At 47.8% G+C, this 26,287-nt stretch overlaps 1 protein-coding gene across 1 annotated transcript in view; it reads left to right on the top strand.

The window, feature by feature from the left end:
- Epas1 (endothelial PAS domain protein 1) overlaps window positions 1-26,287 on the top strand; it is an 82,590-nt gene that overhangs the window by 18,458 nt on the left and 37,845 nt on the right. Inside the window, exon 2 of the mRNA XM_075955614.1 lies at window positions 24,608-24,798. Within this exon, the coding sequence (XP_075811729.1) occupies window positions 24,608-24,798 (191 nt within the window). The remainder of the gene's footprint in view (window positions 1-24,607; window positions 24,799-26,287) is intronic.

Here is a 26,287-nt window from a genome sequence, read left to right on the forward strand (position 1 = left end):
TCCAGCTAAGTGTCTCTTTTTACAGGAGAGGACCTTGAAGTGGCAAAGTGAAGTACAGGAGGAAGCTGCCTTAAAAGTAGGCATTGGCCCTAATTTTTTAGTTTTAGGCATGGAGTTCGGGGTCCTTCTTATTCAGTACGTTTACTCTGTGTGGAGTTTATCCTAGGTCACCGTAGGAGCTTTGCTCTGTGTTTTTATTTTCCTTAGTGGTGATAGCGCAGGGTGTCACGCTGGCTGACATGTCTGGCATAGTTTAGCTATGGTTTTTGGTTGTTTGTTTGGGTTCTGAGAGGAGTTATTTGTTTACTTTTGTTTCTTGTTTGTCTGTTGACCCAGGGTCTCTAGTAACTCAGGCTAGCCTCAAACACCCCATACAGCTGAGTATGACCTTGAACTTCTGATCCTTCTGCCTCTAACTCCAGAGTTCTGGGATGGTAGCCATGAACCTCTGTACTTAGCTTATGTGGTGCAGGGGACTGAACCCAGAGTTTGCTACATGCTAGGTACTCCTCTACCAGTTAGCTTCGTCCTTTCCTGGTTTCAGCGTTTTTAATCATACGATTCGGTGGTATTAACCACACACACTTTGCTGTGCTGCCATCACCACTGTTCATCTCGAGGACTCTTTCCTCATCCCACTGAAACCCTGCATCTGTTGAACAGTAGTTCTCTACTCCTGCCCAGACCCCTGGGAACCACCATTCTACTTTCTCTATGAATACGACAATTCAAAGGTACCTCATATAAGTGAAAACATAAAGTATTCTTTTGTGTCTGATTTTTTGCAACTTAGCATCTTTTCATTTCATCCATGTTATAGCAATGATCAAAACTTCATTTCTTTTTAAAATTGAAGAATCTATTTTATGTACATACTACATGATATTTATCTACTGATCATCAATGGACATTTTGATTGTCTCCTTCTTCGGTAGTTGGGAGCATTGCTTTATGTGTGTGGGTTTATAAACATCTCCTTGAGTCCCTGTTTTTGATTTTTTTTTTTAGGGTATAGTACCTAGAAGTGAAACTCCTGGGATATACAGCAACTTTATATTTAGTCTTTGAGGTACTGCCATGGTGTTCCATAGCAACTGTAGGGCCTTGCATTCTGAGCAGTGCTCAAGGGTACCAGCTTCTTTGTATCCTTGCCAGCGAGGAGAATCAGTTTTCCTAATGATTACTGATTTAATTGTTGTTATAGACATGTTGCCCTGGCACCTCGTACGTATGTGGCATGGGTGCGACTGGACATCACTGACCCATTGTTTATACCTGTGAGGCAGATGGGGCTTTTCATGGTCAAGTTGGGGGCATGAAAAGATCAGGAGGGAAGGAGAGACCATGTGGTCAGTATCTCTGGGGGAGGGAAATGTATCAGGAGAAAAGGAGAGACCATGTGGTCAGCTTCTCTGGTCCAGGCACCTCAGAGGACCTACAGGGGAGCAGATGAAACTTTAAATAGAGGCCTTTGAGACTTTTGACGGAAACTTAGAACGAGTTTTAACTACAGCAAGCATGCTGAAGGCTGGCTTTACCCTGGTAATCCTTCCTGGTCAGCACTGCACGTAGGTGTTAGCATCCCTCTTCCAGAGAACAAGCGTTGTTGTCCTCTGCTCTAGGAGCCTGGGCCCCTTTTCTTTCCTCTTCTTGGGGAAACAAATTATACAGACGTCTTGCCAAGTGCTTGCTTAGGGCTTTGGGCCATTCTGCTGTCTAGTTTTTCTACTTGAAGCAGTATGTAAATTTCTCCTCTTCCCATTGTTAAATTGGCAGCCTAGATTTAGAACTTACGGGATACCATCTAGCCATTTGCAGTGGATGGAAAGCTAGCCTTTGCCCTTACAGAGAAGCAGTACGGGTCTTACAGCTGTCTCTTCCTTACAACAGGCTTCGGAACTGGAGCACACATTCAAGCCGTACAGGGGTCATCTAAACTCAAGAGTGCAGGCTGGGGACATGGCTTAGTGGTTAAGAACACTTCTGAAAGCAAGATGACCAGAGTTTGAGTCACCAGCACCGATGCGAAAGCATGGCCCTGCATGTCTGTGACCCCCCAGGCACTGGAAGGCAGACTAGCAGATTCTGGGAGTTCATTGGCTAGTTGGCCTAGCCAAAAATGGCTAGCTTCAGATTCACTGAGAGATACTATCTCAAAACAGAAAGTGAAGAGTGATAAAGATCAGAGTCCATGTGCATGCGCACGCGCGTGTGCACACACACACAAAGACACACACACACACACACACACACACACACAAAGACACACACACACTCCAAAACTCCTCTGGGTGCTGAATGTTCTCAGAGTATCTTATTGAGGTTTTCCCCTTCCTGTCAAGTTCCCAGGAGACGCTGACAGTGCTGGTACTCAGTCCAGACTTTGAGAACTGATGCTTTACATTGAGACTGAGAAATGGGCAACAAGACACAGAAAGACCAAATGACTTCCATCTTAAATACTACGGGTGATAGAATTTGAGCTTGAATATGGGTGGATGCTCTAAAGCCCCTGCTGCTTCTGTCATATCAAAAGGGGGCAGAAGCACAGTCCTGGAGCATTCTGCTTCTGCTATTCCAAGGAGACACAGTATTAACCTGTTGTAGCCCAAAGGTGGTCTCAGAGGCCTGCTGCTCCCGGCTGTCCCTTCTCATCATTGGAGCTGACATTTGTTAAAATCAACTAATGATGGCTAAAACAAAAAACTTCATCTAGACTCATCTCTGGGCTGCCTAGGAGGGGAGTAGTTGGTAGCTCAGAAATGGGAGAGACATGGCATCCCTAAATTGGGCTAGGCCTGGACAGACCACAGCCAGAGTCTGGGACTCAGGCAACACAGCGCTTAAAAAGTTTAAAACGCAGATAAAGTTACTAAAGAGGGTTTTGTTGTTGTTTGTTTTGCTTTGTTTTTTTACATTTCCAATTTTTTTTTTCTTAATGCACATCTCCTATGTTCCAAACATTCCACTATTTGGCACGAAGTATAGTGACAGATATTAAAATCGTGCTCAATAAACACTTGCCAAGAAAGGCAAACACAGTAGGTGCCAGAGGCAACTGTGTGCAAACACAATGAAAGCTTCCACCCGGGCAGGAGGGATAAACAAGATGGAACAAGAGGATAAAACCTTGAATTGACGACACATTTGATCCCAAAGTCATCTTCAGATCTGTGTCTTTTCTATGGTCATAACAAATTAAATGAATGTGCTTACATAGATGTACAGATGTATATGCATAGACCTGAGAGAAAGCTTCAAAATACTTCTTAAAAATTTGTGCATTGTAGTGGCTGTTGCCAGTGTTCTGTCCCTAGGATGCTTGTTACATGTTTTTCACAAGGAGAAAATGAAGCCGAAGTGGGGCTTTGGGTACCTCAGGAGACTGCTAACCAATAGCTGCGATTCTTCTTTGGAAATAACCCACCACCATCTTTCAGATGCTTGTGCCAAGCCACACGCTGCCTATTCCTCATTACCACCAATAACAAATATTTAGTCTGTGACCTTTGTGTATACAGGGCGATCTCTTGTCTCAGGAGCTGTTTATAAGCGGATTAACAGCAAGGGTAGGGCAGGGGGCGTAGCTCAGTGGTAGAGTGTTTGCTTAGCATGCACAAGGCCGTGAGTTTGATCCTTGCATCGGCTCAGGGTGAAAGGAGCCAGGCAGAGCAAGATAAACTACGCTTTTGATGGTGGGGGTTCTGTGTATGTGTATATGTGTTTCTCTCCCTGCATCACTTACTTAGTAAGCCATGTATATAATAAATATTATATGTAAATATTCACTATCGTAAATATTATCTCCAAGTGCAAATTTAATTCATGAGAAGATAAAGCATCCATGTCTATTGGGGAGCAGAGGTGACTGTAACTAGGTTGTTGAAGGCGACCAGAATGCATTCAGGAGCACAGATACCCTGCTTTGGCTGTCATACTCCCTGTGGTGGAGAATCAGGTAGACTAGTTAGAATGAAAACTGGACTTCCTAGGGCAACTCCCAGATGCCATGGGTTTTCTACATCACATTTTATTTTGTATTTAAAAAAATTGTTTTCAGTGCTGGGGCTCCAACATAGGGCCTCACATATATTATAAACAAGTCTTTTTCCACTGATGTCCTCCTATAATGATATTTTTTTTAGTCACATACTAAAAACAGTTGCATAAGTGGGAATCTGACTGCCGCTTGTAAAAAACTTCACAAGAGTGGCAGAGTCCGTAATTTCGAGCTATTTTGTTAAATGTCAAGGCTACAGAAACTGCTTGATATTTCTGCTTTATGCTGAAAATGGGTTGGGTTGGAACCAGGCTCACAACTTTCCCTGGTCTGACTTTGCTTCCTCTAGGGTACCTCTGGGTAGAGGCCCTTGCTATAGTCTTGGATTAAACTGAGAGGGTCCTCAGTAGGAAAGCATGTTCCGGGGGTCACTTAAAGAGGAGAGAACAGAGTATAGTTTGGGATGGGCAGAACTTTCCTGATAGAGCAGAGAGATTTCCTAAGGCCAGGTCTTTGTCAGAGCCCCCCTTTTACTTATAAGCCCACCAAGGAGACCCCCTAAGACCCACTGGCCCCAGTGCTCTCTGCTGGGCAGTGGTTCTGTATGCATAGGTTGGAAACTTAGAAACAGAGTCGTGGAAGCCATGACTGAGTTACATCAGAATATTAATGTCTTGTGGAAGTTTTTAGGTCATTACCTTTGGAGGGAAAGCTATTTTGTTGTCCACTGGAGATGGGAGGAGACCAAAATTCTGCTGATGTGGGTATTTGCTTGGGGCCAAGGTACTGGGAGGGGTAGCAAGGGTGTGCTTCCTTTATGGTAAAAGCTCCACTGGCCTCCGTTTAAGAATATCCTGTAGGCAGGTGAAGGGTGGCATGATTCACTTTGTGCTGATTTCCTCTTGGTTCCGCTGAGCCTAGCAAGTCAGATCGGTAGAGGTAGGACTATCTGGGACTGCTCAGCCTTTCTATTGGTCAGCAGCAAGACTCTGATCTGGTGCCAGGCATGTGTTGGAGGATGAGTTCCATAAGCCGTTTTCTCGACACTTTTCAAGTTGTATAAAACTCCATTGTGTTGTGGCATATTTATGTGTACTGTAAAGATGTGTCTCTGCCTAGGGTGCCTTCCGATTGGTTTAATAAAGAGCTTAATGTCCAATAGTTAGGCAGGAGAGGATAGGCAGGATTTCTGGGAAGAGAGAGGAAGAGGAGGAGAAACCTCAGCATGTGTATTTTGCCAGCAGACTTGGAACAAGTCGCAGGTGCTGCACTGAGCAGGTAACCAAGCCCACATGACAGATTGTAGATTTAAAAGTGTGGGTTAGTTAAGTTATAGAGCTGGTTATAGTCCATAAGTCTCCGGGTCACTATTTGCAGGCTGATGGTCAAAGATAGTTCAACAAGAAAACTTGTTGCACCGTTGGGCCATGCACTCTCATTTGAAATGGACTTTATGTCCACCATTGGTTGGTGCATTCATGAAAATTTCAGTGAAAAAAAAATTGAAACTCTATCACCATGATTTTTTTCAGAATTTACACCAGATCTTTTTGTTTTTAAAGCTAAGACCAAAAACAGTAGAAGCAGAAACTCACAAAGCTATCCCCTGCACAACATTTAAATCCTAAAGAGATGCCCCCCATACTATGATTAGTCCCTACAGAGAAAATTGTAACTAGTCTTCCCTAGGGAGAGTCTGGCTTAACATAGGTGCTGTTTTGCATATCTGAGAACAGGGAGACATGATCAAGATGAAAAGAAAATGGTCCTATGCAGGGCTAGTTCCTCCAGGCATCCCCAGCCCACCCCTGGGAGAGCAGTCTCCTCTCCTTGGTGGATTTGGGAACCACCTGAATCTTGTCATTGTTGTCCACCAATGGGGAATCAACTCTTACTCCAGGGAGTATCTGGGGAAGTACGTTGTTGCCTTCCAGTCCCAGGTATGTATTATCAAGAGTCACTGCTTCCTGGAGCGGCTCATCTTGTGTATGAGGGCTGAGATGAGTCTGCAGAAAGAAAGGCCATGAACGGGTGCAGAAAGGAGTGGCTGCATCACCTGCCTGGGGGGTGAGCCACCCGTGTGACTTCATGGTTGTGCAAGAATTAGGCAACATTTGGCCAGGGTGGAGAGGTCTTGGCAAAGGCGTTTTCACTCCTAATAGATTTCTATCTCCTCCATGAGGGAAAAACAAGTGTTAGGAGATCAGTACAGCATCTTGGAGGACATTGATTGCCTCCTCAGAAATCAGTGGAGTTTTATTTACTAAGCACCAGTGACGGGGTGGGGGGATTGGACTGAAGACCTCAGAAGATTAAAGATGGCATCCCCTTTCCTTCCTGCGGCAGTTGTGGGGAAGCAGAGGGTGGGTAGAATGGGACAAGGTGGGAGGCAGTCAGTGCTAACATGTGGGCATGGGATAGAACTTTTTTTCAGAACTTCTGGAGAGAAGTCACAGGGCAGAGTGGTATCAGACCTGCATATTTTAGAGACATTGTACCTGGGCTCAGGTCTTGGGTCTACCTCTTAGCTGAGGTATCTTGGGAAAGTGATCACTCTGTGCCTATGTGTTTAAACTGCAACCTGGAGGCCATCATTGTACTAGAACCAGAGGGTAGTGGTGTAGCCTTCATAGAGGCTGGTCCTAGCTCCAGAGGAGGACACTAGAGGATGGGCTGCAGTAACCTTGAGTTTTTGACTCAGTAAGTCTTCAGGTCTGTTTCCTCATCTGTACAGTACAAGGATGAGATCGGATAAATGCTAGCCTTTCCTTTATTCTGAGACGATTCCATGGCTGAATAAATATTAAGTGTCTGTTATACGTTCCAGGGCTGTACTGGGCATGCTTGGATAGTAAACCGTAGGGAATAGGGGTCCCTGTACTTAAGATCTTGTTGGCGTGAGGAAGGGACACTAACATATGCCAGAACATTAATAACTAAAGTTTGGAGACGTAGCTGGATAGATGACCCATCTGTCAAGAGCGCAGGCTGTTCTTTCAGAGGACCCACATGGTAAGTCACAGTTGTCTGTGTCTCCAGTTTTGAGGATCTGAAGCCGTCTTCTGGCCTCCACGAGTACCTGGCATGCGTGTGATACACATACATACATGCAAGCAAAAGATTAATACATGTAAAATAAAAGTAAATATGAATCTGAAGAATATTGGGATAAGAAAGCTCAGAGTCGACCAGAGAGAGGAGACTTGATGGCAGCTCTCCAACTTGTTTGTCATACCCCATAATTCTGGCTCCTGAAACATTGGCATTAATATTGAAACTGTAGAAAACAGCCACCTATTTGGGACCTAGAAAGACAAAATTTTGTAATAGCAGTATATACAGAATGTATGAAGTGGTCCAAGCTGGTTTTGTAAATATTCTTGGATGCCCTTTCTATCAGAATAATGTATCTGGCACAAAATAGGCACTTTCCAATGGCTGGGAAAATCTAGGGCTCTACGTTTTTAAGATTTAATAGCAGGTGGTGTTCTCAGCCCCGCCTCTAGAGGGCAGTGCACAGATAATACCTGTCTCACCATAGCTTGGAGAAGAGCTTCCTAAGGCCCCATGCTTCCTGGGCCAGGCTTTTCTAAGACAATTCATCCAGTGCCTAAGCTTTTCCTATCTTGGGGGAGGGGGATATAGACATTCCTACCCCTGCAGTATCTACATCTACATTTTGAGGAAACCTACAGGAATTTGTTTCCTAATAAACCAAACCATAATTCCTCAGGTTTCATATGCAAATTGGCTGACCCAGGCCACATGGGAATAGTCCACAGATCCCTAATGGCAGTAGTTAGGGTCATCTCAGTTAGAGAATTGGTGAGCAAGAAACTTCAGCCGGTCTTAAAAAATGAGAAGAGGCCATGTCAGAGATAGATGGGCCTCCGAAGGCCTCAACTACCTCAGTTTCCATGACCCCCCCCCCCACACACACACACTACTCCCCACCAGCCAAACATAGCAGGTGGTCTATGCGTTTGGATCTGGTGTTTTACTCTCAGGGAGGAAATGAGACAGAAACAGAGGACAAGGTGGGTGAACTCCCTGGCCTTGCCCACTCATTGCCCGAGAGGTCAGAGATGGCCTGACTTGACACGTCAGATCAGCAGACCACAGCTCTCTGCTGAGCCTCCTTCCTGCTACAGACCCCAGAGATCCTGGTGAGATGTGGCACATCACACCATCTGTAAAAACACAAGCACATGCCACACTTGCTGTGAGAACACGCCGTCACACAGGCACCCAAAGCAGTAGGCAGAACGAATGGAGCCCTGGCGGTCAGAGGGAGACAGTGTTTTGCTGCTGAAGCCCTGTGTTCAGGACAGAAATCTGTCTTCCAGGAGGCCTCCTTAAGTTCTGCTCTCCCAAAATGTCACCCCCGTTGTCTCATTCCTGTTCCCTCCCCTTTTTGTTCATAAAAAAAAGTTATTTTCTTCCAAATAAGCAACCTCCAAATATATGAAATAAACATTATTTCTAATGAGCCTCTGGGAAAGTGCTCACCTTTGAACTTAGCTGAGGATTATGGAAGAAAGAAAAAGTCGGAGGAACTTGATAGAGCATTAGAACTTCCTGGGGTTTAAGCTGGGTTGTGTATGACATTTCTTTTCCTTAATAAGGACCGTTCCCGAGCTCCGTCCGGGATAATTAGGCCATGTCCGAAAGTAGAGACCTAGGATTGGTTACTGACCCTAGTTTGGGGATTATTATCTGGGTGCTAGGCAACAATACGGTAGGAGGCCCTGTTTCTAGAACGTTCTTTCTTTCCAAGGACCCAGAATCCTTTTCTGAGGGTCCCCGTGGAGAGTCTGAGATGGGGAGACCTCGGAAGGAGCTCGGTGATACTTGTGGAAGGCTGGCAGCTAACGGAAAGTGAGACTGTGGAACTGTCCCCCTGAGACAAGCTTATTCTCCCAGAGACCTTGCCCCTTCACATAACAGCGGTCACTTTCTGAAAGACAGACTCTCAGCCTGGGCTGCCTCTGCTTGCTTGTCTGGAGTACCGCACACCTGAGTTTCCCCCAACGTCCCCCTGACAGATGAGAAGTTCCCTTGCAGCCATTGGCATAAGTCCTTCCTCGAATGACTTGAACCTGCCTAAGGATGTGTAACTACAGCTCTGCAAATTCCGATTCAGGTCTCCGAACCCTTTGTGCCCTGTGGCGGGAACTGTCCTTTCTCTTCACTCTCTTCCTTACGCGTTCCTCAGAATGTTTTCCTCATGCCCAGATCATAAGCTGTTCACATCCCTGCAGTCCTCTCAGACTGGGGCATACTGGTGCTCACATCTGCTGATGAGACCAGAGACCAGAGATCAAGGCTTTCCAAAATCTAGGAACGTGGATGACCTTTGCTGAGCTGAAGTTGCCACTTCATGGCATGAGCTGTCTTCTTTAAGTTTGTCCTTCCTGTGATGCTTGCACACGAAGTAAGGCCTGCACGGATTTCTTCCCTGGATAGGAGTGATCCTGTGCATGCCTATCTTCTTCCTGCCAAGCACCTGTTCAGGAGAGCATAGCCTTTATAGCGAAGAGCAGTTTCTCTGATGGCTCTGAGGTCTGCCGGGGGTTCTCTAGAATTGGCAACTTAGCTGTGACCTCAGAAATCTTGGCTCTGGCAAGGCTAAGTCTTTGCAGTAAAATGGGCTCGGTGCCCATGGAGATAATCTCCTCTTGTAATATCCACACAATCATCTCATTGTCGAAGCACAAGGAATGCAAAAACAGAAGAAATTCCACAATAGGGCTTCCCGTGGCTCAGTGAGCCAGTCTGTTCCCCACTGAGGGCACCTTGGGACACCTCAGAGCTTCAGTCCCATCACCCGAACTTCATCTGACTCATAAGGTGTGGGCTTATGTAGGAGCCCACACCTACAACCTGAGCCTCAGGTCTGACAATGCCCTATGTCCTGGTCAGCTCCTATTCGTCACTCGGAACTCAGAAGAGAAAGCCTCTTCAGCAGCTTCCCCTGGTTATGTGCCCCCTCTTGTCCCCAGAACACTTACCCTGACTTCTGCAATAGCTGAAAGTGAGCTCCAGCCCCTTGGAGTGCTCCGTAGGCATTAGACACTGTTCTGAGAGGGTACAGTGGGTGCCGTTCCTTCCTCTCAAGTGCTCAGTGGGACAGAGACCTGCATTGAAAGCTGAAGTCACCAGTTCAGAGCTAGCACCCAGGCCTGCAGGCCCAGGCTGCCCATCTGTCTGCCTGTCTGGCTCCTCACTAGGCTTTTGTCCTCTTAAATGCAGAGACCTACGTTACCCCCTGTGGGTAGGCACCTGTAGGTGTTCAGTATGCCAAAGCTTACCACTGACAAATACCTGGTGGGGTTTAAATTACAAAGGGCCATGAAGCTTACAAAGCTGCATAAACACAAAGGAGCACTTAGTTTTCATTGTAGCAAAGTGAGGGTGATGTTTATCTGTTGTTGTTGTTGTTGCTATTTTTTTTAAATTACATTGAGAAAAAGAGAACACACCACTACACATCTGTGCAACCTCTGGGAGTCAGTTTTTTCCGTTCACCCTGTGTGTCTGAGGAATCAAACTCAAGTCTTCACATTGTTAGCAAGTGACTTGACCTGCTGAGCGGGAGCAGTCTCACTGGTCCAGGGACGGTGCTTTAGGACTCACTCGGGTTGCTTTAGGACTTTCTCTAGGCAGTGTAGACAGAGCTGTAGGATTTGGCGGACTGCCATGGTGGAAAGGACAGTGTTTTTGTCAGCATTTTGGTGGCCATTAGAAGTTATTTCAGTGAAGCCAAAGCTCCATCGGGTATCTAAGAATAATTGGGGGAGCGAGCGGGAGAGCAGGAAAGAGCATTTCCTCGGCAGTTCCAGAGAGGCGGGCCTTGCCTTCCGCCAATGAGCAGGTCTCGGAGTGTCCACGTGACACTCAGACAAGCCTCTGGGGTCCCACAGCCCCGCCCCACTCAGGTTGCCCCCCCCCCACAGGGTCATGGAGGCTGCAGGTTCTTAGTGACTTTCATAGCTTCTCTCTGCTGCTTTCCACAGAGTGAGCAGAGCAAGTAAGGCAGGTCACTGTGTCATTACAGTCTCTTCCTGATACAGGGACTATGACAGACCTAGACACTGGTAGCTCCGGGAAGAGGTCAGCGGCTTGGTGCTGGGACAGAGTATTGCCCCCATTTCACCAGCATCTCATGGGAAGCCAGTTCCCCATCACCTGTCAGCATTAATAGGCACAAACAGTGTTGCACAGAAAAATACCAACTTGTTTTCTTTCTGACTGCTGGGCTAGATAATGATGTCCAAATGATATTATCCCTAATAAACGTGATTTGCAGAGATCGCTGACCACCCCAGTAGCAGGGACTTTCATTAGCAGGTAGACAGATAAGGGAAACAGCTGGCTCCGCCAACTCCTCTCGGTGGCACGAGTGTCTAGGTCTGGTATGAGCTGAAGGCTGGGGGTGGAGTGTAAACTTTTTTTTAAAAGAAAATCAGGTTAACGGAGAGAATTTATTTTAAGTGTTGGCTATTCCTTAAAACTACTTAGTGATTTTGAGGTTGTCACTAAGTTTTATATGTGCTTGTTTTGGTGTTGTATCTTGGGGGGAGGGGTTTAGGCACTTGTGGGGTGTTGGTTTGTCCTATTTTCTCATCTCCGTGTTACATCACCAAAAAAGGTGGGAACCCTGGCCAAGCTCTAGCATCCTCCCCCCCCCCCAGAAATAACTCTGCGGAGGGTACCTACATATGTAGCAAAAGCTCTGGGCAACAGACAGGGCTGAGGGATAGACTGTTCCGTTTTTCAAGGACTTGGGTTCTTAGAAAAGGGATGGGGAGAGGGTGGCCCCTGTCTGGGCTTGTTTCCTGTGCCCGTGGGCTCTGACTGGCAGCTGGCTTACTGAAACACCTCTATGTGAAGATATCCCCAGGATATGTGGACCAGTTCCTTTCCTGGGGACAGTAGAGTCCTTGGGTGCTAAATAACCTGGCCATGAATACAGCCACAATTATTTCTTTTTACCCTTTGTTTTTGGCCAGAGAGTACCAAAGCATTAGAACTCTGCCTTGCTGTTCCCATGGCTGGAGGCGTGTGGCTTGCCTAAACCCTCACACTAGCTGACCATATCTGAAAGATCTGCCTGATGCTAATTATTGTCAGGGGAAGGTATATGATTCATAAGCTTGCTGTCCCTCAGAGGGAACCCCGAGATAAGGAGTAACAAAGGGGCCAGTACCTCAGAGTTAACTGACACAATCGAGCCTCAGTGCTCAGGCCAGCGCTAGCGAGGAAGCATCTCCGTGGACAGGTGGAGGGCCAAGAGAGCTTCTGCAGAGTGGCAGGCTATGTCGGACCTTAAAGCAGAGAACTTGGGAGGGTAGAAGGAAGGAGACCCTTTCAACTAAAGCCAAACAGCAGGGACTTAACTGGGTGGCAGAAGGGTGTGGCATTTGGGAAGGCACTGCAGTGTGGCTGGAACAGGCACTGGGGCTCAGAGCAGGGGATCCACGTCTAGAGAACAAGGTTGGGGCTAGGAGGCCTCAAAGGGCATGCTGAGTATGTTCCCCACGAGGGAGGTGTGACCCACTTCCTGTCCTGTGAGGGAGATGGTACTTGAGGAGTGACTTGGGAGAAAGAGCACTCGGCTCCAGAGCTGTTCTCTCTGAGGTCTAATGGCAATTATATTCTTCTTGATTCATAATAAACAGGTGAGGGGCAAAGGGCCGTGGCTGGAAGACAGGGGCAAACGTCTGTGGAAATAAAGAAAACACCCATGCAGCCTGAGAAGGGGTATAGCCTGGGGAAGGTGTTGTGCTCCATCCCACGGGTAATGTAGGTATGTGATGTGTTCTTCAGCAAGAATGCCTGGCCAGGGTCTCTGTCTACCCAGCCAGAAGCCAGCCTGTGGCAGCCCGGCCATTATTGTTTCGAAAAAAAGACTTTTAAAAGCTTCTAACAAAGATTCATTTCTCCTGGCTTTGGTGTCGAAAGAAACCTCTCCTGTGTACTGTCCTGTGTGGCAAAAGCATGGCCAACGGAATGAACAAGGACCCAGGCTGGCTGTTGTGCCGCCCACCACGGCATCCTCTGATCGCTCGCTCGGTAGTGAACGTACATCTCACTCTGACTTGCTGTCCCCTGGCTCCAGGCCGCTAGTCTTTCCTCGGCAGCATCTGTGTCCTTTCCTCTGTCTGCCTAACCTCCATCAGCTCCACTGTCCAGTTATGGCTCCGGCCTTTTGGATGTTCTCCTCTCACACCCCTCTGGTGTTGACTGAGGAGTAAACCTGCCCTCTGCAAGCTCCCCGATGTCACAGGCGTCATCTCCACATGTCACTCTGTTGCTCAGAGACCCCGCTTTGTGACGAGGGAATCGTGTTTGTGGAACGAGTGGAGGGACAAACTATGGCTGGGGAAGACAGCCTGGTTTCCCAGGTTGCTCAGGGTTACCACTTGAGGGAAAGTCTTTTGGCATTTCCCGTGGCTTCGGATGACTTCTTTGCAAAGGAATGGAGTAAAGCTTCCTAAATATGCGCAGATAGCCAATTCTCATAGGAACAAGAAGGGACAAATTTGGGAGAAAACAAGTGCCTGCCCTGTGGCCATGAATCAGACCCAGAATGCCAGACATGTGACCACATAAATAGGCCACAAACCAGAACTCCCTACAACAGAACCAGATTCTAGACCCACTCTTTTTAGACTTTCTTCCTTTTCTTTTCTTTTTTAAGCAGGCTCTCATGTAGCCCAGGTTAGCCTTGAATTTGGGGTATAATTGAGGATGGTCTTGAACTCCTGCTCCTCCCGTCGTCACCTGCTGAGTGCTGAGTTCCGGACTTGCATTGCCATGCCCAGTTTAGGTGGTGCTGGAGTTCAGGGCTCCTTGGATATTAGGCAAGCATCCTACCGAGCGAGCTACATCCTCAGCCCTTTGAATATTTTCAATAGTGAACGGAGAAGTGGCGGTTTAGGAGAACAGACACCCTGCAGGGTTTGTCCCTTTATCTTGTTTCCAAACACATAAAGTCCCACAAGCTCTGGCCTTGAACTGGATGAGTGTGTGGCCACGCTTCGGTCCTGATGGAAAGGCCAAACACTTATTTTCTTCTTTTTAAAATTGAAGTGTCTGAAGTAAAGAGAGGATTGACCCTTATAATCCGTATTTGAGAGGCGTTGTGGTCAGCAGCTGTCCATCCCACTTGTGGCTCCTCCCCCTTCCAGTTTTCCCCTCCCCCTCCTCGTCTCCGTTTTTCTACATTCTAATGTCTAGCCCTTCCAGGGGACTTTCTGCCCCCTCCTTCCTGCATATACCCACTGCTGGCCCCAGAGGCAGCCCTGCTCTGTTTTCTCATGACACAGTGATTATTTTTGGCTTTGCACATATTTTCTCTAATGTTATTATTACCTCCTCCACCCTTCTGGTTGCCTTTTGAGGAGCACTCCGTCTTTTTGGCAATTCTATGTAAAATCAGAGGGTTAATTTTAGTTCAGTGGTGAAGACGGGGCAGGGAGAGAGGGGTATGCCTCCTTTTGTGCCTTTGCAGCACCCTGCCCCCACCCTAGGAAGAGATGAGGTTCTCCATGCTTGCTCATGAAAGAGCTCTCTGCTTTCTCTGGCTCGGTGCTCACCATTCATCCTCCGCTGGGTCTGGGCTCGAGGATACCGCTCTCCAGAGGTGACGCTGGGGGCTGCTCCTCGGGGCTGGCATCTGAACAACTTGACTTGGCGGCCTTAGAACAGCCTCATTCAGAGGGGGTTCCCTCCCTGAGCAGTTGGCCTGCTCAGCCTCTGTCCATAGAGTTCTCTTGTTCCAGCTACAGGAGGAAATGGACATCTCCAAGTGGGAAGCGGCCTTCCCAAGGCTTTAACTCTTCCCTGCAGGAAAGAAGAGCTACAGAGAGCGAAATAAAACCCTAGCTGGCCCAGCTGCAATTCCCTGGGAGAGAGGAGGGAGTGTGGCTGGGGGCTGAGGCTGGAGGCCAGCACAGCTGGGATCACTTTCTCTTTCCGTGGGGAGGGGGAGAGGGAGAGGGTAAAGGGCGCATCTGAGCCGCCCTTATATCAATTAGCGATATTTACCCAGTTTGCCCAGAGCGCAGGTCCTATGGAGAACATTAGAAAGTGGAAGGTGGTATGTCTCTGCCTCCACAGTCCTTAATAGCATCAGGGCCTTCACACAGACAGGGCATCCTCTAATGTGGGCAAGAAGTGCCCAGGGGAGCTGGCACCTAGGATGCTGCCAGGGGAGACGGGTGTGGGATTTTAAGAAAGGGGAGATGAAGCGATAATCAGAAGAGAGCGGCATCCACCAAGCTTAGAGAACTTTCCTAAAGAAGTGTGAGGAGTGAGTGGGGTTCTCTCTGGCAGAGGAGAAGGCCCAGTCCCTTAGACCGTAAGCACCCTTGGCCAAGGGGGGCATCAGGGTAGCAGACACACTCCACTGTGTCTTTGGCCTCGAGATCTTAAGGGCCCTGGAATTCTGTCTGTGTGTGAGGTCAGACTAGCAACATCCATATCAGCTAGGATAATGCTAGAAACGTAGACCTTCACGCCCTGGCCCAGACTTGCTGACACTAATAGTGTGCTAGACCCGGGTCCTAGTGCTTTGTGTGTGCAGTGACATCACAGACCCATGTCAGCATGTCCAGTTCACACCCCAATGTTTATGCATGTGTGCCTGTGTGTCTGAGTGTATGTGCTCACGTGCACACACATGCACACACGCAGATACACACATGCACACAAACACACACGCATGCACAACAGACACATGTACACATATGTGAACATGCAAATGCACACGTGCATGTTCCCACAAATGCTCACACAAAGAGACACACGTACACACACAAGTGCACACAAATGCACACACACACACACTTTTACCTTTGACATTTTCGCACTAATAACTATTCCCCAGGTGGAAACATCTCGCTCTCATCACGTGCTGGATTAGAGTTCTACAGAAGGATTTAGAACAGTGAGCAACTTTGAGCAATTTATACAGCAGAAATCACTGAGGTGGTTTTTATGTCTTCGTTTAGTACTGCTTGTGCTTTGGAGGAACCCAGGGTGCGGGCCCTTCCCAGAAGAACATGTCTACATGGGGTAAAATAAAAAGGAGAACAGCCCAGGGCTGACTGTGCAGTGTGGAATCTCTAGAGCAAGATGGGTGGAGAGGTCAGACTTCCTGGACAAAATGGACTCCTTGTGGAGGTGACCAGAGGACCAGCACAGCAGGGATAGGCTGAGACGATGGAAAGGAGACATTGCAGAAGGCTGTGGATAGCATCAGTGGCTAGGGCTCAATCTTAGGGCTCATAGGGAGCTGCCCTCCACACTGCAGAGTCTTGCTTCCTGCTAGGGAGTCCATCTTACATCCGGGCCATCTCTACTGCTGTTTAGATTCTGTCAGCCCTTTAGTTCTCAGCTGAAAGCCGCGCTGTAGGAACAGGCTGCCCGCGTGGAGCCAAACCACAGATTGTGATGTTGGGTGCTTGTGGGATTCTAAAGAAAAGGCTGTGAGAACACAGAAGGCCAGAGGACACAGAGGGACACAGAGGACACAGAAGACACCACAGAAGATACAGAGAACCCAGAAGACCAGAAGGAAAGCCTCGGGGCTCATCTGGCAACAACTTTGGCATGGGCTTGGCCAAGCCTAGGGAAGAGGCCCGAAAGTCGTCCAGAGAGAAAGCAATGCTCTCCATGATGTCCAGAGCACCTGCCAAGAACAGCCAGCTCTGTCCCTGCAGCTCAGTCTCCACTCGTGCCCTCTCCTCCTGCCCTCCTTCCTTCCCCTTTTTCCTTTATCTCTTTGTCTTTAGACAGAGATCTCCAAACAAAGGAGAACTTTCCCTCCAGGGCATGTGTGCCCCTTGAAGTGACAACCTAGAGCAGGATCCTGCTGTCCCCTTTTGCTCCTTTCTACATCAAGAGGGTGTGTTTTCAATGGCTCATCAAATTCAGTATACTTAGCAGCTATACCCTCCATGTACCCAGCTCAGTAAAGCCTTCTGGGCTACAAGAAAGGCCTGGCTATTGGCATTTGGGGAAGACAGCTCAATTACAAACCAGTGTGGTATGTGGGCTCCATTGACACAGGGTAAGCACTGATCATGCTAGCCTTCATCTCTGGGGGCTGCCTCTCCATGCCGTGTGATCTGAGACCTGAGGATTAAATCAGAGGCGGTGGGCTGAGTGATCTTCATTAAGTGGGAAGTATTGCCTGTGGATACTTGCTGGTGTGGCTACAACAGCATCTCAGCTTTGTGGAAAGCGATTAATCCCGTAGCTAGAGTCTGCACAGTGGTGGCGCCAGATAGCAATGGGTATTGGCAGCCAATAAAGAACAGCGCCTAGACAGACAAGTGTCCCACAAGGTGGCCATCGTCTCAGGACCTGGTTAAAGGCAGCCTCCCATTTCTGTGTCAGTGGTCGTATCTCTTTAGACCTTTCTGCCTAGATCTAAGGAAAAGAGGAAGCCAAGAGAACAGGGACCCAGACAGAGAAAGCAAGCACGGTTGGTTTTCTTTCCTTTTGCTGTCTCTCTCTGCGAATGATGGCTATAGTCCTTGTAGAGTCAACACGAAGTGCTTAGAAGCTGTCACGTGCCTCGGATGTAAAGTGACATTATTCACTAACATGTTAGTGGGTACCTAGTGTCATAGGCTGTTCAGACAGCTAAAACAAAAGCCATAGACTGGGAGCTTTCAAACAGCAGAGGTTACAGCTTGGGAGCTGGACAGCCAAGATCAAGGGGTGAGCTCAAGCACCCGCCTTCTGCTTCGCACACTGGCGCCTTCTTTGTGGCCACATGATGGGAGGATTGAGGCGGCCATTTGGGCCTGCTTTATAAGGGTATTAATCTCACCCTGAGGCTCCACCCCCACATTGGAGGCAAGGATTTAAACATGAACGTTGGAGACATGAAATTCAGATCAGGGCACTTGGTGCAGCGAGACTAGCCCACCAACAGCCTGTCACGGTCACTCCAGTCCATGGCCAGCTTTCCCAGCAGGGCTGGGGACTCCACATGTCCTAGGTGATGGGAGAAGTTGGGTATCTGGTTCCCCAGATGGGCTGCTCGGTAATTGAATCTGCTACTGTCTTCTGCAAGGCTGCCTGAGGCAGGGGAGGCCAGGGTGATAATCATCTCCAGTCAGCCCTGTGTAGAATTGACCATTAGAGGGCCAAGTGGGGTGAGCCCTAGACATTACTGTCAGCCCTGAATGCAGTCCAGGCCTGCTGCTCCAGGGACACTGACCCTCAGAGAGGGTCAGGCAGCTGGGAGCTAAACTCCTCACGAGAGAGGAGGTTGGGCTGGAAGACAATTATCTGGACTTTTCCTTCAGAGACAGGGCCGTGAAAACTGCACCCTCCTTTTAGCCCTGTGCAGCCGTTCCTCACTCCTCCGTGCCACTTTCTGTTGCTAGTCCTCTTCACAGAAGGTCTGTTGTCTGAGTGCACCCATGTCTCTCTTCACAGAAGGTCTGTCGTCTGAGTGCACCAAAGTCTCTTCTGTTTGCTCGAGTCTCAGTTCTTCCTGAGTTCATAGCTTGGCATTCTCCGTTTTGACCGATGGCTTTTCCCTCCCTTTGGAAGAGATGCTCCTGACTGACCTCTGGACAAATGTCAGAATGCTCCCAGGAAGTGGACCATCAAAACACAGTCTCCACAGGACACATTCTTGCTAGCCTTAAAATTACTCTCTGAGAAATTCTTGTGAGTCGTCGTGTTCTTTTGAGTACCTCCAGTTGGGCAAAACCTTATCAGTTGAGAGCACATTTTATTCTTTCCAAGAATTATGAGCTTTTCACAGCCTGGTCTGGTGACTAAAAGGGTGGATAAGTAGGGGAAGATAGCCAGGGGTTTAGAATGACGTCAACACTATTAAATGTTGTAACTGATATTCTGTGTGGCTCCAACATTAATTCCAAGATGACCTTCCAAAATACTTAGAGCAGTGGCCACCTCACCAGAATAAGCCCTAGCCTTCTCCTGAAGTGACTCTTGCAGTGGCCACCACCTTTCATGTGACAGTCCCAATCTCTATGTCATTATTTTGATCTCTTTCTATAGCTATAACACCTAGTAGATCGATGGCCTCATCAGCCACCAGATAATATCTGTTTAGCTTATGATAGTGTCTTCAGATTGATGATTATGGACACCATGTAAGGTAGAGGAAGCATGTGGCTAGGTCTCAGATGTAGACCCCTGTGATGTATGATAATGGGCCCGGATACCTGTATCAACAAGAACTCCAGGTGATTCTGATACAAGGTAACATTGAAAATGACTGTTTTGCCAAACTGACATCAATAACAATAATCTCAATGTAATATGGATCAAATGGAACCATTTAGAAAAAGCACTGGACTCCAGAACTCCATAAAAAAAAGTTTTTCCTCCTAAATGTCTGAGAAAGGGTAAAGTGTTTATATTTTCAAGACATTCATAACTCCAGATTACATATATAATGTGCACAAAAGTCAACAAAAGGGGCCTTTAAAATTGTCAACTTTGTAACAGTGGTCCTTGGTCCTAGCTACATAAGAACTGCAGAGGCAGGGGCATGATGCCATGCTTGTACCACAGACACATCAAATCCAAATCTCTAGAGCCAGGGCCCCAGGATCCATTTTTAAAGTTCTTCCAGTGAAGAGCCAAGACAGAGAACCCAAAAGCTTTGTTTCTGCTCTGATTTCATCCGTGAAGCAATTAACTGCTAAACTCAGGGTCCAGTGACTCTTGATCCTCTCTGGGACCTGAACTTGGTATTTTCTTTTAAAAAAAAATATTTACTTCTTTCTTTCTATGTATATGGATGTTTTGCCTGCCGGTACGGCTGTGTATGACGTCCGTGCAGTGCCAAGCTCAGTGTCGGGTCCTCGAGGGCCCATGTTTCTCCCTCCAGGCAGATTTTGGACAGACTCACGCAAGTGTCCACCTCCTTCCCAATTTCATCTGCCCCTATTTCTTGCGTTCACATCCCCTGTGATTCAGCTTTTTAGTTTGGAACTTTGGGTCAGAACAACAGATCGATCCAAGCTGTTTTAATGAGCCTCCATCCATCTTCCTCCCTGACCCACACTTGACTCCTCGGCTACTTGACCTTATAGGGTAATAGACATATGGCTTAGATACCTGATGACTGTAGTCACGGTAAAGCTAACCGAGCAACCAACTTCCTTGGTGGCGCTGGAAATGGCTAGACTTCCCCTCAGGCTTTGGTCCCTTGGAGGTCAGAAATAAGGCTCATCTGGGCCAGGAGTAGGCCACTGTGGATAAACGTCACACTTACAACATCGAGTGCTCTGGCCAAAGGTTGTTTTGCTTGGTTGAATGGCAGTGTCTAAGATCATCACTTTATATTCCATGGTTCCATATCCTTTTATTTAACTAACCACATCTAGAATATTCAGAGAGAAATTATGTATGTGCTGAATATGTACAGTCTTTTTTTCTTATCACCACCCCCCCCCCGTCAATAATACAGTATAGTAACTACTTATATAGTGCTCACATTGTAGGAAACATTATAACTGGTTTAAAGTATGTAAGAGGATTGTGTAGGTTCCATGCAAACACTACACTCCTTAAGGACTTGAGCATCTGAGGACTTTGATGGCTGTGAGGTCCTAAAGCCAGCCGACCACTAGCAAAGGAATGGTTGTACCTGTACCTAGCGATTGATGAATCAATGCTTCAGTGCACTCAATTTTGTTTTACTTCCAGTCCGCTGCTTAGTCCTGAAATTGCTTCAGTGACGTGAGATTAACATTTTCATAATCATGTGTGCTTCCTCCGGGGAGAGCGACTGCCTATACATGGATGTGGAAGGGGCAGAAAAGCCCCAGCAAATCAGAAGCGCCTCCTAGCAGGTAGCTCTCGGTGTGTGTAAGGACAGGAGGCAGAGTGTCTTTCATACAAAACATGTACCACAAGGCCTCTTCATGGGAACAGGAGAGCCACCTAGGATGGGGAGGAGAGACTTTGCCCCCCCCCCAAAAAAAACCAATGTGGTATGAGACACTACTAAATCTCACTTCTAATTATCTAAACATTTAGGATCTGAGAACTTTTAAAGAGAGGCCAGTGGATTCAAACATGTCTGTTTTAGGATTGTGACACAATAAACAAAAACAAAACTTGATCACTGCAGGGCCCATCTTGGAAGAAACGTGTTTCAGGAAGAAACCCTGTGTCGGCCTAGCAAGATGCCCCAATGTGACATGCAGAACTGGCCAGGATCAGCTTGTGTGACACAGCCCTGTACCCCCAGACAGCCTGCTAGGTGTTATGGCAGAGTCCAAATGCAGCCGATGCTCCTGGTAGCCAGACAATGGATCTTCATTCTGCCATGACAGTTTTCATGGCCAGAGAGCCTTCTAGAGCGTGCTGACTTATCCTATTTTATCCTGACAAGACGTGGAGTCTTCTTCCTGTTTTGAAGGGAGCAGAGCCCAGAGAATGCATTTTCTTCTCCAAAGTCAGATGGGTAGTCTGCTTTGTGGCCAATGCACAAGCTCGGGCTTCTGTTACTTGTACCTTCATGTTGATTATTCTGTTCTTCAGGGTTGCTAATTAAATGATTTGAGTGTTGCAGATTTTTGTCTATTTTCCTGAGAGCCAGCATTAGACATCTCTGGACTATGTTAACCATGGAATCTAATTAAAACCAAGCTAGTTCTAGAGGGCACGACCGTAGAAACAAGGTAGCTAAAATGCAGTGCACACCTCTCTAAACCAGGGGTCTGCTGCAGGTTCTCAGCTTTCTTCTGAATGGTTAATATGTGGAAGTTTCTTCTCTTTTGCTTAGGAGAGGTACTGGCCCCTACAGATGAACACTGAAAAGAGTGCTGGGAGTCTGGGGGTTAAGGATTTATTCCTGGCTCTGCCACTAATTAGATAATGGCTCTAGGCAAGTCACATAACCTGGTTGGTTCTCAGTTTCCAGGTCTCTAAAATGGGGACATGGGTCCCACCTGCCTGCTCTCCTCACACGGCTGCAAGGATAACTGGAAACCCTCCTAGGGTTTATGTAGGTTCTGGCTTCAAGGCCTTGGGAAAATGGTATATATAATCTGAGCCTCAGTTTTCCTATCTGTAAACTGCACAGTGTCTGCTGAGCTGCGTCAGGAAGAAGGGTGTAATGGGGTGGTATGGACAGTTCGCTGTGCAGTGGCCGAACAGTGTTCGTGTGGTTGAAGGAATGTGGCCCAGCTCAAATCTCAGATGCCAAACAGAATCTGCCTCTGGGTAGCCTCCCCCTTCCCCATGGCTGTTCCTCCACCATGGAGGCTCTCCTTCTCTAACACAGGAGTCCTGACATGCCAGGGGCTTTGCCTATGAAGGTGCTGCTGTAATAGACGGCCTGTGATGATTGCTCCACCCAGCATGGCTGCTTTAGATGTTCCCGATGACTAGGTCATGTGTTGACCCTGCAGTCATCAGGAAGTGTGAGGGCCTAGTGCTGGAGCAGAATTCAGCATCTCCTACCTGGTTCTCATGAGCCAGAGCTGTAACCTCCTGCCTTTCCCACGCCTAAAAGCTTGTGCGCCCTCAACACATCCCACCCCGATGAATTCAGAATGAAGATGCAAAATCTCCCCAAGGACAGGTTGCTAGAGGGTGAGACGGATGGGTACGGCGGTGGGATTCCTAAGAGCTGAAAGTCAGGGAGAGTGGAGGAAGAAAGGATAGACGAGGAAAACAGAAAGGGCAGAGAGGACAAGAAAGCCCAATTCCCTCACTTCACAATTTCGCACAGGGTTCTGCTTGGCCCTCAGAGTGTTGTATGGTTCTTCCTGCAGTCTGGAATCCAGTGGGTAATCCATCCATCCAGGGATCTGTGTCTGCCAATGAGGTATGCTGTAAAGTCAAAGCAGGGCTTCTGCCTCAAATCCGTAAAGGGGTGAAAGGCACGCCAACATTCCAGGAATCCCCAAATAGTGATTTTCTGTTCAGATAACTAGAGGTTCAAAGCCAAAAAAAAAAAAAAAAAGAAAGGAAAGCAGCCCCTGGGTTTGGCAACCTCAAAAGGTAAGGTAGAACGAGCCGGCCTGGAGCTGATTAGATCAAGCCTTGAGAGCCACAAAACACATTGAACATCTTCTACAGAAATAAAAACAAACTTATCTCTTTATTACACAAGTAATATATGTTATTTATAGAAACACAAGAAAACACAGATAATTACTCAGTAGGCCAGGGCTGGGGGAGGGGAGCTCCCTAACTCTATTACTAGGCAGCTCTTAACAATCCCTAATGACTAAGTGGTTGGATTCTGGGGTTGCCTTGCCCAGGGCAGAGTTCAGTTCTCTATTTATCAGCTGGCAGCCACAGGTGAATTATTTAGCCTCTGTGAGCCTGTTTCTCTTCTGAAAATCTGGGATGCTAGTCATGTCTACTCTTGCAGCAAGCTGTGAAGTTTAAAGATGCTAACGGCACTGTCTAAAATCACAGCGGAACTCTAGCAAACAGTGTAACTGTGATGCTGTGACCATTGTAAGGATGTTTATTATTTACCGTATTTCTAGCTATTTTTCTGCATAATAAAACAGAAAGTGTTCCGTGTGGTGCATGCATTTTTCTGAGGACACAGTTGCCCTATGCTGTTGATAGGTTGTCTTTTCATGGAGGGATTGTCTTTTTTTTTAACTATTAAGCTAATGTTGATTGCTTATGGTGGGATGTGCCTGGTGCTAAAGGTTTCACATAAATGACCACCTTAATTCCTCATAATAACTGTGAAGTGGGTACCAATGAGGGGATGCTAAGCACCTTCCTAGCTAAAGTGTGGAGTTAGCAAGCAGAGAATTAAGAATTCTGGCCCAGATGTTCTGACTTGCCTGTGTTAGTACTTGGCATGGACTCTGTATCTTCAGAACCTCCTGAAAGTGGGGGGTTTGAGTAAAAGTGCCTCTTCCTTCTCCCATCCTGCAACAGAGAGGAAAATGAGCAAGAGTCAATTTGGTAGCACAGGCCAGCAAGGTTTGTATACACTTTGGCAGTGTGAACTGAGGTGTGTCCACCCCGTGATCTCCTGGTAGGCACACACTTTGGCAGTGTGAACTGAGGTGTGTCTGCCTCTTGCTCTCCTTGGGATTCACTGGATTTTTCAGTTTCTGCTATGACATCCCTCTCAGATCTGAAACAGGATTGAGTTCCAGGACCGGGCTTCATTTTTATGGACTGCATCTTGCCCGGAAAAAGAGAACCTTGTTCTCCAGGGCTTTTGCCAACACCATGTGTGCCGTTGACCACGGTTTCTTCATCCTTCCCTTCCCATCATTGGATTTTGACCCTGTCCCCAAGGTCTGTTCATTAATTTAATCAAAAAGTCTTCACTGAAACCCTACCAACATGAAGCCCAGTTCCGGCCCCCATAGGAATGTAGGAGAAGGAAGCTGTTTGAGAAGATACCAGCACACACCAGTGCAGAGCCAATAGCAAAAAGCAGTGTGTCTGCCATTCCAGAATGGGTCAGGGGGAGCACTGACTTTACAGTGCTGGGGCATAAGTGTGACCCGGATAGGAGTGTGAAGAGGGGCATAAGTCTGACTCCGCCAGGAGTGTGATGGGCTGGCAGGGATGTTCCGGGGACTAACCCCTTGTTTCTTCATCTAGGAGCAGCTCAGAGCTGAGGAAGGAGAAATCCCGAGATGCTGCAAGGTGCCGGCGCAGCAAGGAGACAGAGGTCTTCTATGAGCTGGCCCATGAGCTGCCCCTGCCTCACAGTGTGAGCTCCCACCTGGACAAAGCCTCCATCATGCGTCTTGCCATCAGCTTCCTGCGAACACACAAGCTCCTGTCCTCAGGTGAGGCTGGCAGGTCCTGCCCGAGGCTGCCACGTCCCTAGACCTTACGCACAGGCATATTACTCTGCCAGTGTGCCCCCATAAAGGCCAACGATGGGCCTTTAGTTTACATCACTTTATCTGGGTGTGAGTTCGTGTGTGTTGGTGTATGTGGGGTCAAAGGAGAACTTCTGGGAGCCCATTCTGTTCTGCTCTTCCATCTCCGGGTGCCGGGACTTACACCCCAGATTGTCAGGCTTGGCAGCAAGTGCCTCTACCTGCTGAGCCGTCTGGTCGCCCTGTTTCTTCGTTTCAGCCATCCGCTCTCTGTCAGTGGTCGTATTCTGAGTACACCCACAGAAAGAGGTCAGGGAGAGGCCCAAGCAGGAGTATGAGAGCAGACAACACACAGCTTAGAGGCCCAGCTCTGCTCCGTCTGGCTGTGAGCCCTGTGCCCTCTGCGGGAAGCCTTTCGCTCTTGTTTTCCAGCCACGTCTCCGGGACATCTGCGAGGATGTACCTTGCGGTCTCTTGGAACCTTGGTTTCTTTGCTTCTAACCTGGAATTATTCGTGCCTACTGCACAGGGTGTGTGTGGGGGGGTATAGGAACTAATGGAGACAGTGGCTTAGCTTCAATCTTTCCTGCTAGGATAGCCCCTTGGTTGATGACAGTCTCAGGCATCACTTATCCTCTGCCAGCCGATATAGTCTCCTTTCCCTAGACTCTCTCTGACAACAGTCCATAAAAAATATTTTTTTTCCCTTTCCCGGAGTCACATTCTTCAAAAACCATTTCCTGTTAGGCCCCACCAGGAAGAGGCAGCCTGGGATTTCCACTTTCAGATCCTATGTGCAATCTTGTTGAGTTTATCAGTCCTGTAAGGAAACTGGGCGGCAGGTAGCGGTGTCCGTGGGCAGGAATGAGCAAAGGAGGAACGGAGAATCTCTGGTTTATCTTCAGTTTTCCAAAGTGAGTGTGGCACTCTGGAGACGGACTCCTTCTGCCATCCTGTAACGACAAAGCTATTTTTAGGAAAGATCCCCCCCGCACAGAGAGGATCCCGTGTAAAGCAGGGAAGTCAGACTGGTCGGTGCTATTCTGGGCCCTGTGTACAGGAAGGATATGTGGGAAAGACCTTTGGAGGATGGAGGAGAGAATGACGACTCAGAGGACCCAGAGGCTGGAGGCTAAACCTGTGCAGCAAGGTCAGGGCCACTGTGCTGTCTCAGAAGCAAGCGGATCCTGGGGGGAAAGCAAGGGCAGACCGCAGGGCAGTAGTGAGCACACAGTTGCTGATGCAAATGGCAGAGGGAAGCGCGGGTTAAGACCCTGTAAAGCCTGGACTGCCAAATAAAAGGCAGACTGCTGGAGAATCCGTCCCAGGCCATGAACGTGCCCTTCTTATACAGAGGTTTGTCCTGTTGGAGACGTGAGAGAGACAGAGGTGATTTGTAGGATTCGCCAGGCAAAGATGTTGATGAGGGCCAGGGAGCCAGTGTCCAAGGGAA

Source organism: Microtus pennsylvanicus, chromosome 21 (assembly GCF_037038515.1).
Source record: "Microtus pennsylvanicus isolate mMicPen1 chromosome 21, mMicPen1.hap1, whole genome shotgun sequence".
NCBI classification, from domain to species: domain Eukaryota; kingdom Metazoa; phylum Chordata; class Mammalia; order Rodentia; family Cricetidae; genus Microtus; species Microtus pennsylvanicus.